The 18,128-nt window shown below is 53.1% G+C and overlaps 1 protein-coding gene across 1 annotated transcript in view; it reads left to right on the top strand.

Moving 5' to 3' along the window:
• Window positions 1-18,128, top strand: part of GSG1L (GSG1 like) — a 132,428-nt gene that overhangs the window by 42,595 nt on the left and 71,705 nt on the right. The window contains exon 2 of the mRNA XM_046667578.1: window positions 10,978-11,130. Within this exon, the coding sequence (XP_046523534.1) occupies window positions 11,046-11,130 (85 nt within the window). The 5' untranslated portion in view covers window positions 10,978-11,045. The remainder of the gene's footprint in view (window positions 1-10,977; window positions 11,131-18,128) is intronic.

The following is an 18,128-nucleotide window of genomic DNA, read 5'->3' as shown; positions in this document are numbered from 1 at the left end:
GTTTGCCTGCGGTGGTCTGACTCCCCAGGCTGTGCCCTTACCCTCTGGGCACACTCCCACCTCTCAGCAGGTAAACATGCTCCTCCTTTCTCCCCTCTGCAGTGGCCAGCCTCACTCTATTTCACAGATGCGTCTTCAGGGGACCACTCTTCCCGCCAGGCAGCAGGGAGCAGCTGGAGTAAGAAAGAGGCCCTTCCGCTGCAGCGCCTTTCCTGGGGTCCTGGGCCCGCCTCCTCCAGGAGCCCTGCCCGGTGCAGTGCCTGGCTTCGTCTCCCCACAGTGCCCAGCTTCGTCTCCCCTCGCACCGATTTCTTCCAGCTCTCACTGTGAAGGCCCCGCCGCACTCTGGGTGACTCCCTGGGCCACAGACCTCGGCCTCCACGACAGGAAACTATAGGGCTGGGTGGTTACCGTGGCAGACTGGGGGGCACCTGCCCCTCCTGCAGGGAGCGGCTGCCACTCAGCTCCAGCCATTGTCTTCATGTGGGAATGTGGCCCTGGTCTGCCAGATTTTCTAAAAAAATCTAGATTTTCAAGTGATTTTCCCAGTTTTAAATGTTGGCATCTAATTCAAAATTTAAAAAATACCATGTATACCGAGAGAGAAAGAGAGACAGAAACACAGAGAGGGAGAGACACACGCAGAGACAGAGACAGAGACACAGAGAGACTCATACAGAGGCAGACAGACAGGGAAAGAGAGGGAACAAAAAAGCCCAGAAAACAGAAAAAAAATCTCAAAACCTTGTCTTCGGGGCCAGCCTGGTTGCACAGTGGTTAGGTGCGCACGTTCCGCTTCTTGGCAGCCTGGGGTTCGCCGGTTCGGATCCCGGGTACGGACATGGCACCGCTTGGCACGCTATGCTGTGATAGGCATCCACATATAAAGTAGAGGAAGATGGGCACGGATGTTAGCTCAGGGCCAGTCTTCCTCAGCAAAAAGAGGAGGATTGGCAGCAGTTAGCTCAGGGCTAATCTTCCTCAAAAAACGAAACAAAAAACCTTGTCTTCAGGCCAGTTTGCAACTTTTGACCTAGCTCATCCTATCTCCTTTGCCTGCACAGCTAGTCCATGTTAGTGATGGCGGAAGGGGGAGGCCCAGAGAGGTGGAAGGATGTGCCCAGGAAGATGGGGGGCCGGGGTGGGGCTGGGGGCCAGAACTCAACCTTGCACTTTGGGTTCTTCCCACCACACTCCCCTGACCAGCAACTCCCCAGGCCCCAGCCTGTGTGGGCTGGAGCTTATTTTCAAGGCCAGCTTCTGGGTCCTAAAGAGAAAGAAAAATCACTGGGTCTGATGCTGAAGACCAAGGTCACCACAACACACCTCACATGCTCAGTGACTGTCCCCAGATTCCAACAGAGCCGTATCTAAAGGGCACGTCTGCCAGACTCATCTCTCGACTGACAGAGACTGGAGCCTGGCGCAGCTGGGGGGCAAAGGGCGTTTTCCCAGTCCGCTCCAAAGATGAACCGGCTCAGCCAATTGTGAGCTCAGAGGAGAAGTGCTCGCTCCTCGGGGCCCAGCCTGTCAGCGTGATACCCCAGCATTTACTGAGGACCCATACTGTGCCAGGAGCTAGGCTGGGGGGTTGCAGCCATGATCTCATTTAGCTTGCCCAGAAAAATGTGAGATTGGTAGTGTTTATATAGCCATTTTACAGCCAGACTGAGGCTCAGATCTAACCTCTCTGAGGGTCCAGGGTCAAGTCCAGACCTGCTTGACCCCAAGTCTAGGCTCCCTCCACCTCAGCAAGGCACCTACCTAGAAGTAGTAGAGAAACTTCCTTCTTTGCTCAGGTCTGTCTGGGGACCTCAGTGGGGGCTGGGGTGATCAGGAGAGGCTTCTTGGAGGAGGTGATCTTGAACCGAGAAAGGTGTATTAGTTTCTTATTGCTGCTATAACAAATTAGCACAAACACAGTGGCTTAAAACAACATGGATTTATTGTCTTACAGTTCCGGGAATCAGAATTCCAAAATGCCTCAAATGGGACTAAAATCAAAGTGTTGGGAGGGGTGTGCTCCTTCTGGAAGAACCAGGGAAAAATCTGTTTCCTTGCCTTTTCCAGCTTCTAGAGGCCGCCGTCATTCCTTGGCACATGGCCTCGTGTCACTCCAACCTCTGCTTCTGCTGTCACATCTCCTATTCCTGACTCTGACCCTCTTGCCTTCCTCTTATGAGGTCCTTTATGATTACATTAGGCCCATCTGAATAATCCAGGATAATGTCCCCATCTCAAGGTCATAATCACGTCTGCAAAGTCTCTTCCACCATGTAAGGTAACATAGTCACAGGTTCTGGAGATGAGAATGTGGATATCTTTGCAGACCGTCATTCAGCGGACCCCAGAAGAGCACAGCACTCCAAAGGCTAGGACCATGCTGGGCACAGGAGGACAGGAAATGGCCAGCAAGGAGCCGGTGCCAAGAGTGGAGGTGGGCAGGGCTGCTTGGGCCTGCTTGTCAAGGGCACTGAATGCCACACCAAGACATTTGAACCTCGTCCTCAGAGCAGTGCTCCTCACACTGGAACGTGTATCCAGATCAGCTGGGGATCTGGTTAAAATGCAGATCTCGAGTGAGTAGGTCTGGGCGGGGCCTGAGATTCTGCATTTCCCACAGGCTCCTGGGGGCTGCTGCTGCTGGTCTGTGGACCCCGCTTTCAGTAGCAAGTCTCTAGAAAAGGATGGCTCTCGAAAAGATGGTGACACGGAAAACCGCCCCTCCCAGGCCGTTCCCAGAGCAGCTGTTTGGCGTTTGAGCGACATCCTGTCCCCACTCGCTCTGTTACACGTCTCAGAGAGCCGCCACTGCGGGTCTCCACCGTGACCTCCAGTCAAAGCCTAAGGGTTCTATCTGACTCATTAAAGGAGGATTCCAGTGTTGTGACCTTGGGCAAGGCACCCGCCCTCTCAGGCCTTCGTGGGAAGGAGGTGGGGCTGCAGTGGATAAGACGACCCTTGGGAGTGGCTCTCAGATCTATGCTCTTGGCTCAGTTAAATCCATCTGGCCATATTTTTAGAGCTGAATGCCTTTCCTTTTAATCTAACTCTTTGAAACCTTTTGGCGCCCTCGTGTGTGGGGTGGCGTGTTTTTGCTAGAACCCCCATTCCCTGAAGAAGCTAGATAACTAAGACTTTGCTGGCTATTTCACCCCTACATGTAAATATCAGGGGGGACCATAAAGGGTCTTAAAATGTTGTATCACTGCAGCCTGTGAGGGGTAGAAATGACTTTAGACATCATTGTATGGGGAGCTGTAAACTCAAATGTTTACGAGAGCTAGGCAGGGTCCCTGAAGGCGAGGGCCAGGTGAGGTCTGTGTGACCCGGAAGCACACCCCAATCTAAGGAGGGCAGCCTCAGCTCGGCCCGCAGTCGCCATAGTGTGGCGTGTGGGTCGGATATTGCTGTAGCTAACCATTTTGCAAACGAATCCAGAAATCTGGATTTTTATGTGAAGTCTCCTATTTTTAAATGTTGATAATGAATTCAGATATTTTTAAAATACTGTGTGGGCCAAACAAGACATTTTTGAGGGCTGGATTCGGCCTGTTGGCAGCTTGTTTGAGAGTCCCCTTGTTCTACCAGGAGGGAAACTGAGACCCGCAGAGGCACAGGGGCCTTCCCGAGGTCCCACAGCGTCAGGCTCAAACTCAGGCTGCTGACATGCAGTGCAGCCACCGTCCGTTGGTCTCACTGCAGCTTCCTCTTCGAGGCAGCCCCTTTCCCCCAGACCTCCATCCCTGTGCTTCTGATGGAGGCAGCCCACCCCCCAGTCAGGCCACATCAAGGAGCCCAGGCCGTGGAAGACCCGCCACTACACTAACCTGCCCCCAGCCAGTTTTGTGATGTGAGCATGTCCTAACCCCTCTCTGGGCTCATTTCTCATCTGTAGACAGAGGGCTGGGGGCCCAGCGGCCCCCAAAGTCCCTCCCTATGGTTCTCTGAAACCTCTGGCCTTCTCCTCCCAGCCCCGGTGTATCCCTGCCCCTGAGCTTCCAGCATCGACATTTTGCAAACAGCTGCTGTCACGGAGCTCAGCCTCAGAGGTCCCAGCCCGCGTCATTTACATGATTTAACCTGCTAGGCTTCAGGGGGCATGTCACCGAGCCCACAGCCAGCGGTCACTGCGCCATGACTTATTGATTTAACATATTAAACTGATGGATTTTGGGGGAAAAAATGTTTTCTCTGGAAATGCTGTTGTGTCTTGGGATTTCGTGTGATTTTGCAACAATTCCCCTTTTATTTGTCTGGTGGCTGAAACGCACTTGTTCCAGGCTGCCTACCCCTTGGCCACATCCCGTGGGAATAACAATGACAACAATAGTAACAGCTAATGCTTATGTAACACTTACTACTTGCCAGATGCTGCCCTGAGCTCTTTACTCATCGATTCACTCGCTTTGTCCTCAAAATAATCCACGAAGTGGGTCCTATATCTATCCCGAGTTTACAAAGAGGAAACAGGTCCAAGAGGAGTGTGTCACTTGCCTAGTCTCCCAGCTAGTACCTGGCAGAGCGAGGTGTCCACCGAGGTGGTCTGGCCCAGGTCCCTGCTCTTCACCCCTATGCCTCACCACCTCTTATAATTATTATAACTGCTAATAGTTATACTTATTAGGAAGTAATACTGAACTTTCTTAAGTACTTTCCAAGTGTCAGGCTTGTGTAATTTATAGATATTGTCTCATTTGATGCTCACGACAAGTCTGTTATGCCCTTTTTTCAAATGAGGAAACTGAGGGCCATAGTGGTAAGACCACAGCCAAAGTCACACATCCAGGACTTGGGTCCCACCCATGATTTTCCACTCAGCCAGGGAGCCGGCCCTGGAAAGGAGCTTAGCGAGAGAGGGATCCAGGGCGAAAGGGAAATCGTTCTTGCAGACCCGTCAATTCCATCAATGGAAGGTCAGAGTTGGCCTCACGAAGCTGTTTTGTAAAAAGGCAAAAAGTGCAGCTAACAGGATTAGCTGTCACCCCACAGGCCCCGCACCTGATGAGAAATCATTTCATTTCTTTGGCCCTGGGAGGTCACCAGTTCTCGGCTGCAAATTGAGCCACTAGTGGCAAGTTTCAGAAACTTGAAGCAGTCATCTCTGTGATTACTGAGCCTTTCCCAGAGTCAGCAAGGCCAGGCCGGCCACCAAGCCCGAGCCCGGAGCTGCCAGCCCTCTGCCTCTGCAACTTCCTTGATTAACACACGCGTGCATTCTGTGACACTCATAATAATAGCGAGCGCTCATTGTGGGACAGGCACTACGCAACGATTACCACTTGTTTCATTATTCCCGTTCCGCCTTCTCTCTATTTGCCAGATGCCAACACCTACCCTCTAGCATTAACTCAGTTTTTCCTGAAGGTGACTCACTTTTTCATGTGTACATTTAGAGGGGAACTTGGGATCAGTGGTGCTCATATTGGAGTGTGCATCAGCATCATCTGTTAAAACACAGGTGGGTCCCGCTCTCAGAGTTCCTGACTCAGTAAGTCTGGGGTGAGGCCCGAGAATTTGCATCACAAGTTCTCAAGGGTGGCTGCTGCTGCTGCTGCTGGGGCCCACCCTGAGACCGCTGGCTTAGATCACGCCTCTAATTACATCCCTTGCCATAATAATGATGTGCCAGGGAGGGTCCCTACAGGAAACAGAATCCCCCAAGTGGTCCAAATGAGGCACTTTAATGAAAGAACTTAGGCATGGGAAGGACTAAGAGAATCTGAGGCCCCCAAGGGCTGGCAACAGAGGGGAGCTGTTACCAGCCTTGGGCGGGAAGGAGAAAGGGTGGAAGAGCGTTCTGGAGCCTGTAAGAGCTGCAGCTGGGAGACGAGCCTCGGGAGCTGTAGCCATGGGCAAGAGGATGCAGCCACTGCCAGAGAAGTGGCTCGAGGCAGAGAGGGAGCGGGGCAGAAACACCTGACCTCTCTCCTCCCACCCTCAGTTTCCATCTGGTTCCCCCACTGCTGACCAGAGGCCAGGGAGCCTGGTCATGCAGTTCTGGGGAGCCCATCCCCCGGGGCATGGAGCAGGGCAGAAGGCTGGAGAGCAATGGGCTGGGGTGAGGGGGCAGGATTGGGGCCATAGAGAATCGCCAGCACAGAAGGCACCTGTCAGAATGTTCTTCCAGTCGGCCTAGGAAGTGCTGAAGATTCTGAGCCTTCACTTGTTTTAAATAATTAACAAATGTTAGAAAGGTGTTAAGGACACATCAGCACCAAACAGAGACTCTTTTGATTAAAGTGATAAGAATTTAAAAAATGGTGGAAAAGTGAATAGCTGTTCACACTTTGAATCAGACAATTTGGTGCTGGGGTCTAACACCACCTACCCCAGTGGGAAGCACAGATGCGAAGATGGCACCCCCAGTGTTACCCACCGGCTCACATCAGGCATTGGTTGAGGGCTGCTGCTGGGGTGGAGGCCAGGGTGGTGTCAACTGCCAACAGTCCAGCTGCCCCAAAGGAAGGTGAAGGGTGGGGACAGGCTCTGGTGACCAGGCAAGCCCTTGGGCAGAGAGCTGCAGGAGCTGGCAGGGGGCAGAGTGCACCATGGTGCTGAGGGCAGGGGTGGGCGGGGCCCCATGGGGTCACTGCGCTTTCACAGCTGCTCCCCCGTCCCTCCCTGAGTTTTGATCTTCCCCTGGGTTCCACCTCCCTCTCTTGGCTCTTTTGCTCCGCCTGCTTTCACAGGCATCTCACCCACTCCCATGCCTCAGCTGCCATCTCTGACAATCACAGCCGATGTTTAGTGAGTGCCTACGGCTTGCCAATGCTGCCATCTCTGTCTGAGCTCCAGCGGCCTCCTGGACAGCCCCACTGGAGGTCCCGCAGCTGGTGTAGACTCTGCATGTGCAGGAGAGGCCTTGTCGCCTCCCTGCCTTAGCATTGTCCCATTCTCAGTGAAGAACGTCATGTCTGCTCAGTTGCCCAAGCTGGAAACGTGGCTGCACTCTGGACTCCTCCCTCTCCTTTGCCACCGCATTCACGGGTCAGCAGTCTACCGAGCCCGCCCCTCCGGAGTTATCAAGTTCCCCGCTTGTTCTCATCCCGCCGTCGCAACGGCTCAGGCCGCCATCGTCTTGCATGGAGTACAGCAGGCCCCACTGCACATCCGTCCCCAGCGGGCCTCCGGGCACTCCTTCCCCTTGCTGAGACTGTCAGGACCGCGCCTGCCCCTGCCTGGCTTCCAGTGTCCTCAAGACCCAGCTGCCTTTCGCTGTGGCCTCCTTCCCCACCACACCTGGTGGCCAGCTGGGCTCGACATTGCTGAGAACCATGGCTCCCTTATCCTGCTCAGAGGCCATCCTCTTGCAGGAATCCTGGTTCAGGAATTGTTTGGGATGCTGGAGAGCACGTAGATGAGAGCCGTTACGCCCCACACCCAGACGGTCCCCGGTGACCAGCCTAAGAGTGGAGAATGATATACTTCAAAGTGGCCACTCCATTCTGCCAGCTTACAGCCTCCTTACCCGTGGTGGTTCCTGGAGTCAGAGAGGCTTGGATCTGAACCCAGACCATACCACTGTCTAGCGGCATAGACCAGTCGCTTAATCCCTCTGAACGGAAGTTTGCTCATCTGTAGAATGAGTCCTACATCGCTATCTTGCAAAGGTGTTCGGAGGACTGGGGGAGATAATGCACGTGACTAGTGTCTGAGGTCTGGGTCCCTAGAAGCAGACCTTGCCGTGAGGATCCACGTGCCAGTCCTTTAGACAGGAAATGCCCCAGGGAGAGTGGTTAGGGAACTGGGGACGCAGGACAGGCGAGGGAGGAAGGCAAGCAGGGGACGATGTCAGGCCAGGCCCGGGGAGGGCAGCTTCAGTCTGGGCCCTGCTGGGGCTTTGCAGCACGGTCACACCCTGGGCTTGTCTCAGCCAGAGCTGTAGGGCAGGGCCAGTGGACAGCCACCGGCTGACGACAGTGCAGAGGGAAATGTGAGTTTCCAGGCACTTTCTGAAAGAAGATGGGCAAAATGGACTCCAATTGCCCAAGAACAATCCTTCAAAGGCAGAAACGCTCAAAAGAGGCATCGGAGATTGGGTGGGGCGCCAACGTTGTCCAGTCTGACTTGGCATGTGGTAAGTGCCTGATGACTGTTGGGTCTTGTGACTATTTTTGCTACTATTAGCATGACAACAACAACAATTCTTTTTCTGATTACTGTTATTCATTTCCTTGGCTTGGGTCGGCTAAAAATTTGAGATAGATGCTCTGAGCCTGGAGGGAAGGTAGGAAAATAAATCTGGTGGGAATAACAACCATAAATAACCCAGCCAGGCGTCTGAGATCCCCCTGCCTGTTTCTTTATGGTTAACTTCCTTCAGAGCATCCCAACCCCCCACGCCCACCCGTCTCCCATCCCCTCTGAAAGAGCAGAGCTGGGCCCTGCTGTGAGGGGAGGTGGGATGGGGGGGCACACCCGGGGCCCACGTGGGCAGGAGGAGAGCACCCCCGGGGGAGTGGCCGAGTCGGCTGAGTCAGTGAGCCACACCATGGTGAGGGGCAGCCTCTGCCCACCAGGAGGGCAACAGCAGCTGGAGGTGAAGGCTGCTTGGAGGGAGAGTAGGCTCCCCGGGGGACGGCCGCCCTCCTGGCATGGCCCAGCTCACCCTGCATCTCCTGCCTTCCTCCCGCTGCCTGGTGGGCCTCGGCCGGCCCAGGGCCTCAGAGGCTGCGAGTGCATGGTGCCAGAGAGTGTTTCAACAACATCTAAGCTGCCAGGAGCACATGATTCTTTTACAGAAATCCAGGGGATTGCCCAGGAGATGCGATATTTTTGTAGCAAAAGAAAAAAAAGGAAAAAAAGAAAAGTTCTCCAAAGCTCTAAAGCCCTGTTGTGCTGGGAATGATAGTGGGTGTTTGAGAATCTGGATTCTTTGTCAGGGAACAGATCAGGACTCAGAAACCGCTGTCTGTTTGCTTCGTTTACTAAACAATATACGTTGTCTGCCCCTCGGACATTCCGGGTGGAAGGGACAACTGTGCAAAGGCAGGGAGGCAGGAAGGACATGTTCAACAGCTTCAGAGAACAGAAAGGCTGAAGATGGGGATTCTTGGTTGTAAATGATAGAAATTCTACCTCAAATGGCTTAGGCAAAGACAAGGAATTAATTGGTTCAAGTGACTGAAAGAACAAACAACTGGCAGCTTCAGGCATGGCTGGATCTAGAGGCTCAAACAATGCCATAGGACACAATCTTCTTCCATCTCTTGGCTCTGTCTTCCTTAGCATTGGCTCTGCTCTCAAGAAGGCCTTTGCCACTTGTGACTCAGTCAGTTTCATCCTTACATCTTCCCAGTCTCAAACCCAGTGGAAAGAAAAGAACTTTCTTTCTCAGTAGTTCCAGCAAAAGTCCTATGGCTAACTTGGGGTTGAACTGACTTGGGTCATGTCCATCTTTGTCTGGCCTAGCCTGGTCCATGGTCCCTTCTGTAAAGTGTGGGCCTTGCTCAAACTGTATGGTAGTGAGGCTTGGAAGGTAAGTCTGGTGGATGTGTTCCATCCTCTACCCTTTTTCTCAGAAATCTTATCTGCTCCCACAATGTCATTTCTCCTTCTAGCCTTAACCTCACTGAAGAGCCCTGGGCTCCATTTCCAGTCCCCAGACTGTTCCTCCTGTACAACAATTGTAATAATACCCATGAATTGAGCTCACATGTATGCTAGGCACAAACTCTTTACATTGTTGCGTAACTGAATCTGCGCAGCACAATACAATGAGATAGGTGTTATTGTTATCCTCACTTTATAGGTGAAGAAACTGAGGCATTGAGAGGTTCCGTCCTGAACCAACGACTAGAGTCAGGGGGGACATGGAGCTCTGACTGGCCAGATATGAGTCATGTGCCCAAATGTGAAGCCAGGATGTGAGTCAACTGCAATTGACCTGCAGAGACTGAGAGAAGGAAGGGGCTCTCCAAATAAAAAGCATGTAGGGAGAAGAGCGGATAATGTGGAATGGGAGGAACAGAAGATGCCTCCTAAACTAGGTGGCAAATGATGGTAACCCAATTTGGACCAATTTAGGGGAAAAGAGAACTGTAGTTTTTTAGGGAATACAAAGAAGGTTTGAACAGCCAAACCACTGAGAGGGCAGGGGAGCAGCTGGCCTTCAGGAATGGCTGGAACCAGGCACTCACACTGTAGGAATGCTCAGAGTCTCATCTGAGCCTCTCTTCCCTCCTACTTCAGTGGTTCCAAGCGCAGATTACTAGAGAAGGGCTTTGATTGGCCAATTCTAGGTCACATGATCATAATGGACCAATCAGCTATGCCCTGGAAGGCAGGACCACATCAGAACATGGCAGCTCCTGGGAGAACCACGATGTTGAAGCTGTGGGAGTAGTACTGGTGGTTTCTAGAAAAAGTGGGGTAGGGTACAGTACAGATAAAAGGTGTCCCTTGAGAGCAAGCATGATGTGTGTGAGTTATACTTACAGCTGCAGGTAACAGAGAGCATCACTCTGACAGGCTGAACCACAGGGAGGCCCTCGGGGCTGGTTACTGGGCCCATGATGTGGTCTTTCCATTGCTCTGCTCTGCAGCAGCAGCTTCATCCCAGGGCAGAGGCCCTCCTGGCCGTAGATGGCTTCCAACAGCGGTCATCCAACAGATGAGAAGAGGAAGACAGCCTCTCGTCTACCCGCAGGATGCAAGTTCTCCCCTCCTACTTGAGTGGGCCCACTTGTCGGCTGCAGGCCATCCTGGGCCAGTACCCGTCAACCGAGGGTGCCAGGTTCCGAATGACTGAGGCTCAGGTTGCACAGCGGGTCCTGCTGAGGTGGATGGGCGGCCGTGATCACCTTCCCAGTCAGGACCCACCCTAGAACTGAGGTCTTATATAAAACGACGAGGTGACCCCGGCCAAAGGGCAGGGTGGGGTGCATGCAGGGAGAGCCACTGCCTGCCCCCGCCCCCGCCCCCGCCGTGCGTCCCTCCTCTCACTCTCACGGCCTCTCTGCCTCTCTCCTGCAGGGGTCCTGTGGCTGTCGGTAGTCTCCGAGGTGCTCTATATCCTCCTGCTGGTGGTTGGCTTCAGCCTCATGTGTCTGGAGCTCTTTCAGTCCAGCAATGTCATCGACGGGCTCAAGCTCAATGCCTTCGCGGCCGTCTTCACGGTGCTCTCAGGTAAGCGGGGGCCCAGGCCTGGCCAGAACACTCCATACGCACCCTGCTTAGAGCAGAAGGAAGGCCGCCGGAGCTGCCCTGGGGCCTGGCTGTTCCAACTGGGCCATCGCTTCTCCTCTCTGAGCCTCAGTTGTACAGTCTGTAAAATGGAATTCGTCTGCTCACTTCATCATTCAGCCCGTGTTTATTGAGTGTCTGTCACATGCCAGGCATGGTGCTGAGGACTGGGATTATAGAAATGACCAGAAACAGACAGCTGCAGTGCTCGTGGGCCCTAGCACATGTGGAAGAGAGATGGGTTAGCTGGAGATGTGTTCAGGAGGTGAGCGCCATGCGGCCAGTGATGGATTGAATTTGTGGCACAAGGGAGTGGGAGGTGGCTGTGAGCATGGGCGGGTGGGTGTGTCTTTCACAGGGGTGTCAAAGGGGGGCCTGATGGGCGAGGGCCCTCACCTGCTTTAGCTCATTTGCCTTTGAGATGCCCAGGAGGAAGCCAGATGAACAAACACGTCTGGAAGCCCAGGGGAGCAGAGATTGTGGGCAAAGGCCACAGAGCCAAGGATTTCGAGGGTTTTAGGAAGAATGGGGTGGTCAGCAGCATCCTGTGACTCAGGGAGGTGGAGAGGGGGGACTCCAGGAAAAGGCCGCTGGATCAGGGGGCCAGGTGCCCAGAGCAGTTTCAACGGATCCAGTGGTAAGGGGTTAAGCAGGGAGTGCGCCAGAGGGAGTAAAGGAGCTGTAGACAGCAGCGTCAGGCGGCCTGACAGACAGTGCTGGCTTGGCTGCGGAAGACATCTGTTCCTAAAGAGCCACATGTGAATTAAATTTCTATAAATCGAATCCTATTCTTCACGCATTGGAAGAACTCTCTATTTAAGGAAACGGAAATGATAAACCTTTTGGTAAGGGAAATAATCACCCCCCAGTTAGGATATGTACATAACAGAGGGATCCCTCAAAGAGTAGAGGGCTGAATTCAAGAAATTACGGCACACTCCATACATCAAAACATGCGGAACTTGTCATTCGCAGGCATAATGGTAAAGAAAAGAAAAGAAAACAGTGATCCTTATAGCGAAGGGTCAGTTTTGGCTCCTGCTCACCCCATTCCCAGCTACTCAGGACTGAGAGCCTGTTTATTCTTTTTTTTCATCTTTTATTCATTTACTCAACCAACGCTCATTGAAGGCCTCTGGGCACCAGGCACTGTACTAGGGTTGGGGCCGTCAAAGGTTTGCAGTGCTGGGAGAGAAAGATTCGTCACACGACTATAACATGGTGGGTTGAGCTCTGTGTACCGGGCGTGGGCGTGGGGCAGTGGGGCAGAAGGGGCACCACATTTGCCCAGGGGGTGGGCATGGGTGGGGTGGGGCATGGGCAAGGCACCATGTGAGCCGAGACTTGGAAAAAATATAAACATTTGCTTGATGGACAACCTGGGGAGGGCGTTCAGGTGGAGGGAACAGCATGGGCAAAGGCCTGGTGGGGTGGCATACTCTGGAAACTTCAAGTAGTTCACAATGGTAGGAAGGCAGACAGTGGGGAGGGTGGGAGTTTTGAGAAGTGTGGCTGGTGAGCTGGGTGAGCGTCTTGGTGCCGTGCGGTTGTCTTTAGAGTTTACCACATAGGCAATAGGGAGCCACTGAGAATTCAGAGCAAAGGGCGATATGGGCAGGTTTGCATTTCTGGATGAGGGTTTAACGTGCAGCTGGATGGCGTGGAGCAAGAGTAGAGGTCAGGAGGCCAGTCAGGAGGTGAGAAAGGATGAGGCCCCAACCCGGTGCAGTGGCCATGGAAATGGGGGATGCAGACACGCACACCCTCCAGCCAGGAGGTGAAGTCAGCAGGACCTGTGGACTGATCAGGAGAGGTGGGTGGGGTCGGGGCGGGGGTATGGAAAACAGAGAATCTAGGTCAGGGGTTCCTAGTTGGGAGTCCACAGAATTCAAGGGGTCCCTGAGCCTGGTAGGGGAAAGCTGCATCTCTGTTTCTCCTAGCTTGTACCTGACATTGAGCATGTCCCTCAAGTATGGATGGAGGCCACATTCACGCACAGTAATCCACGTTTCATATATGCTACGGTGATGGCAGATACCGTGGAGTGCTCTCCCTTGGAAGTGCAGTACTGGGGCTGGCCCGGTAGTGCAGTGGTTAAGTTCACGTGCTCCACTTCGGCAGCCCGAGCTTCTCTAGTTTGGGTCCTGGGCGCGGACCTACGCACTGCTTATCAAGCCACGCTGTGGTAGGCGTCCCACATATAAAGTAGAGGAAGATGGGCATGGATGTTAGCTCAGGACCAGTATTCTTCTTCTTCAAAAAAAGTGCAATACTTATTAGAACTTCTGCTGGACCTTATTATCAAATATGCTAATGAAGAAGCACATAGATTCCTGTGCACACCTTTGTTTGACTATTTTGCTAAGTGTATTTCAGTATCACTGGTTTCCTCTGTAATCTTCTGTGTTTTATTTTATGCAGCTGAAAACATTATTCTGAGGAGGGGCTCAGAGGTCCAGATGGCCAGAGCTCCTGATCTGGCTGTCCCCTAGCTGGCGTTTGGCCTGGGATGGGATGAGTGGTGGTACCCCCAAGATGGGGAAGGTGGGAAGAGAACAGGAGGAGGGAGATGATAAACAGGTGGGCTGTGAAGTGCTGGGGGGTGTTCATGCTCCTCCCCCTCCTCGGCTTGTCTCTCCTTTCCTTTCCTTCCACCCAGCATCTGGCCCTCCCCCTTCATCTGTGCACTCCAGTCACAAACAAAATCTGGCAGGTCAGCCCCAGGCACCATCTCCAGCTCTCCAAGCAGGCCTCCCGTGGGGTAGGGGTGGGGGCTCTTCCCCTGCCTCAAAGTGCTCATCAGAGTTTCCTTCCAGCAGGGAGTCCCACTGCTAAAGAAAATGAGATTGTCTCTGTAAGTTCAGGCAGGTAAACAATGCAGGGCTCAGGGAGGTTAATTGACTTGCGTAGGGTCACACAGCTGGTCAGTTGTGGAGCTGGGATTAAACCTGGCTCCTGCTGGCCTCAAAGCGTGTGCCCTTTTTCCCAGCATTGAGCTACAGGAGTGACCAGGATCGGGGGAGAAGACTTTTAAGTCCTCAAAAAACGGTAGCTGAGAGGTCTGTAGCAGCCAGATGATGTAATAAGACCAAGTAGCAAGTGGTGGAGAAAAGGCAGTTTGTATTCATGCCTCAGAGAAGACAGACCAGAGAAACCCAATACCAAGAGAGAACCAAGCCTCTGACCTGCCTGGCCCGGGGGGACCGGGCAGCTGGCCTCTGGGAGACCCTTGAGCACAGGAGAAGGGGTGGTGAGGGGCTTGGAGGAGGTGGGGTGGGCTTCTGGTTTGCTCCTAAAGGAGGGGAAGGAGTGGGTGAGCAGGGTAGGGGAGAGCCCCTCGACTGAGTCCCTGTGGGCAGAGCGTTGGGCTCTGATGCTGCCAGACCACCTCACACCAAGGGGTCCTCAGCCCAAGGTCAACACCTTCTAGGGTAGAGGAGAAAGTAGAGTTGGGCAGCCCCTACTCGAACCAATTATTGTAATTAAAGTTGATTATGATTAATCGTAATAGCCAGCGTTGACTGAGATGCCACCATGCGCTGGCACCGGGCTAAGTCTGCCATGTGGGTTAATATCTTACTCCTCCTGGTGTCCTTGTGAGGGAACCCCTAACATTATGTCCATTCTGTAGATGAGAAAACTGACTTGCCCACAAAAAGCGTACTGGGCAGGGCTCAGCACCCAGGATTCAGGATGTCATCGTTGTTACTGTTATTCCTAGCTGTCCTTAAGAAACTGAGGGGCAGAGCATGGCCTCAGGGACCAGCCCTGTCACAAGGAGGCTGTGGCCAAGGGGTTCTGACTCTTCAGTGAAGGGAGAAGGGGTGCAGGGCTGGACCAGCAGGGCTGTCTTCCCAAGCCTGTGTTCCTGAGAGAATGGTGGTTGTACAGCGCGGGGCAGCCCGAGGGCTGGGTGCCGGGCTGTGATCGTGGCCCACTGGCCCTGGGCCTGGAGCTCACAGTGCTTCTAGGGACCCACATGATGCTTTAATTTTGACTGCTTTTAAAATCGGAAGGAAAAAAATGAATATAGTAATAATAAAGATATATGAATGAATCTGGACTGGATTATATTTGTCTTTATACCATTGCAGCCATAAATGTAATTTTTAATATTTCTTTTATGGAGGAATGGGCCCATGAAAGTCATAATGTGGCCCTGCACTGGGCCACGGCTTTTCTGCTTCTCGCAGGACTGAGCAAGACCAATTCCAGACTGGCTGCGGCTCCAGCTGCCAGCGTCCCCCACCCCCACCCCGCCCCCAGTCTGGTCCTGTGACTTCAGCCGAGGTGTGCTGGAGAAGACGGAGCTCCTTGGGCCATGGTCCCTTCCCGCAGTGGCCAGGGTCCTATATTCCAGAAGGGATGTGAGAGCAGGCTGGCAGATGTCTGTTCTTCCCCAGTTCCTCTGAAAAATGAGGCCGATCTACTTAGGAAAAAAATATAAGTCATTTGGAGAATTCCCGCATGGCCCAGCTAACTGTGGGCTTTTAGTAAAAACCGCACTGACATGAGGAGAAACATGACCATTTCTGGGAAATAATCAGACCTGTGGAGAAGTCAGCAAGAGTATTTTGTTAAGTAACGAGAAAAGGAAATTTTGAGATAAAACAAAAAACGACCACAGGCGAGATGACTCTGTGGAACTGGTTCGGGAGCTGTTTTCAGAGTGAGTTGTAAGTTGAGAGCAAGCTGCTGGACGGCTGGCGAGGTGGACGCCGCCAGTGTTTTGGACAGAGTTTGGGGACCTGGAGGCCTGGCCCCCGAGGGACAAAGCGTGCAAATCCCACTGCTCTGCAGACACCAGTGGGGCCACCAAAATCCTCAGGACCCGAGTTTCGAGGCCTGCAAAGTGCAGCTCCCTGGGCCGCGGCCAGCGCTGGGCAGGAAGTGCGCAAGTCCCAGGAAGGCACGTTGGCAGAGCCGTTGGCCTCGCACCTGGTGGGACTCGAAGGCGAGCTGGGGAACCCCGCCTGCCAGCCTTTGCATTGGCCGCTGGCAAGCTGGCATCTAAGTTTTGTGTTCAGTCACCGCAGCTTCCTCCAAGTGAGGTTTCCTGTGGTCTTGAATTCCTCCCCAGTCCACCCTTCACTTGCTTCCTTAGCTTTTTCTTGGTGCTTACTCTTAGTGTGGTGATTTGGAACTTCTTGCTGTAAACTGTCACGTAATATTAGAGGATGAGTTTTCTGAGACCCTAATTCCACCAGCCCCCTCTGCCGCCCTGGGCCTGTGCTGAAAGAATCCCACGCCCACAAGTCCCTCTGTTCAGTCCCCCTGCCCTGGCCAAACTGGGTCTCTTGCTCATACCTTAGAGAGCAAGTACTTTTCTGTTTTGTTTTGTTTTTTGGTGAGGAAGATTGGCTCTGAGCTAACATCTGTGCCAATCTTCCTCTGTTTTGTATTTGGGATGCCATCACAGCATGGCTTGATGTATGTAGGTCCGTGCCTGGGATCCAAACCTGTGAACCCCGGGCTGCCGAAGTGGAGTATGTGAACTTAACCACTATACCACTGGGCTGTCCCCACTTTCCTGTATCTTTGTGTCTAAAAATGCAGAGGGTCTAAGTCAGAGAAATGAGTATTTCCATTTTATTAAGGATTCTTTTGATTGCAAGTGACAAGAACCCAATCAAATCAGCTGAAGGAAGAAAGGGGGTAGTGGTGGAAATCTATTGGTTCATGTAATTGAAAAGTACAGGGGGTTAGGCTTCAGGTATGACTGCATCCAAGTGATCATGTATTCAGGAAGCTGTATCTTCAAACTCAGCCTTCTTGTGTTAGCATGATTCTCAGTCAGGCCCTCTCCACTTGGTCACAAGCGGCTCCAGGCTTTCGTAAGATTCCAGAAGTAGAGAGAACTCCTTTCCAGCTCCTGCAAAATTCCAAGGAGGCCTATGATTGGACCAAGTAGATTCATAGACTCATTTCTGAACAATCAGCATGCCAGATGATGAAATACTCTGATTAGCCAGGCCTGGCTCCCGAGGCACACCATGGTGTGGGCTTAGCCATGGACCACACACAATTATTATGCAATGGTGGACAAGTGGTTGGCCAAAGGAACTGGCTGACTGCGAGTGCTAACAGCTTGTTAAGTTGGGAGATTATCAGGAGGTCAGCAGTGGAGCTAAAGGACTCAGAGCCCCAGGAACGGCAGAGGTCTGCACTGGGTTCCTCCACAGTAGACCTGAAGATGGGGATTTGGGTGCAGGTAGTTTATTTGGGAGGTGAGTCCGGGAAGTACGATGGGAGAGAGGAGAAGTCAGACAGGAAGGGAGGAGAGCCAACAAAGGGAGTGTTGCTTAGTAGGTGACCACTGTGGGCAACTGGGCTTCTGTCCTGCCGGGGGCCCACTGAGAGACTGGGTAGGACAGCCCTGAGAACTGTCCCCCGGGGGTGAGAAAGCTGCAGATTTCTTCACCAGCTCCCGTGTGTCACTGGTTAGGGTCACCCCTGAGGCAGTAACTCTCCAGCATTTCTTGCCTTCTCCACCTAAGAAAGCAAGTGTTTGAGGAAAGAAGCCACCAAGGCTAGAGGTGACCTCTGGTGTGGGCCAAGGGGATGTGGGTGGGGGACTGACAGCGTCGGCCACAGAAGGTCAAATCGAGGCTAAGAGGGGGTGTTCTGACACCAGCTGGTGCCATACAACCCCTGCTATCCACCCAGGGCTGGCGTCAGATGCCACGGGCCCCAGCAAGACTGCCCCACTGCGGATGCCAGCCACAAGGTCAGGGGTCCCCCAGGCCACCCTCACTTCTGACCAGCTGACTCCAAAGTCAGGGTTCCCCCAGCTCCCTCAGGTTCGAAAGCTGACTAGAACTGCTCACAGAACACAGGAAAGCGCTGTCGTCAGTGTTACAGGATTATTATAAAGGATGCAGATCAGGGCCAGTCAAAGGAAAGACACAGAGAGCGAGGCCTGAGAGGTCTGGACGCACCTG

This window comes from Equus quagga, chromosome 7, assembly GCF_021613505.1.
Source record: "Equus quagga isolate Etosha38 chromosome 7, UCLA_HA_Equagga_1.0, whole genome shotgun sequence".
NCBI classification, from domain to species: domain Eukaryota; kingdom Metazoa; phylum Chordata; class Mammalia; order Perissodactyla; family Equidae; genus Equus; species Equus quagga.
The sequence above is the reverse complement of the archived record's forward strand: the minus strand, read 5'-3'. Positions and strand labels throughout refer to the sequence as shown.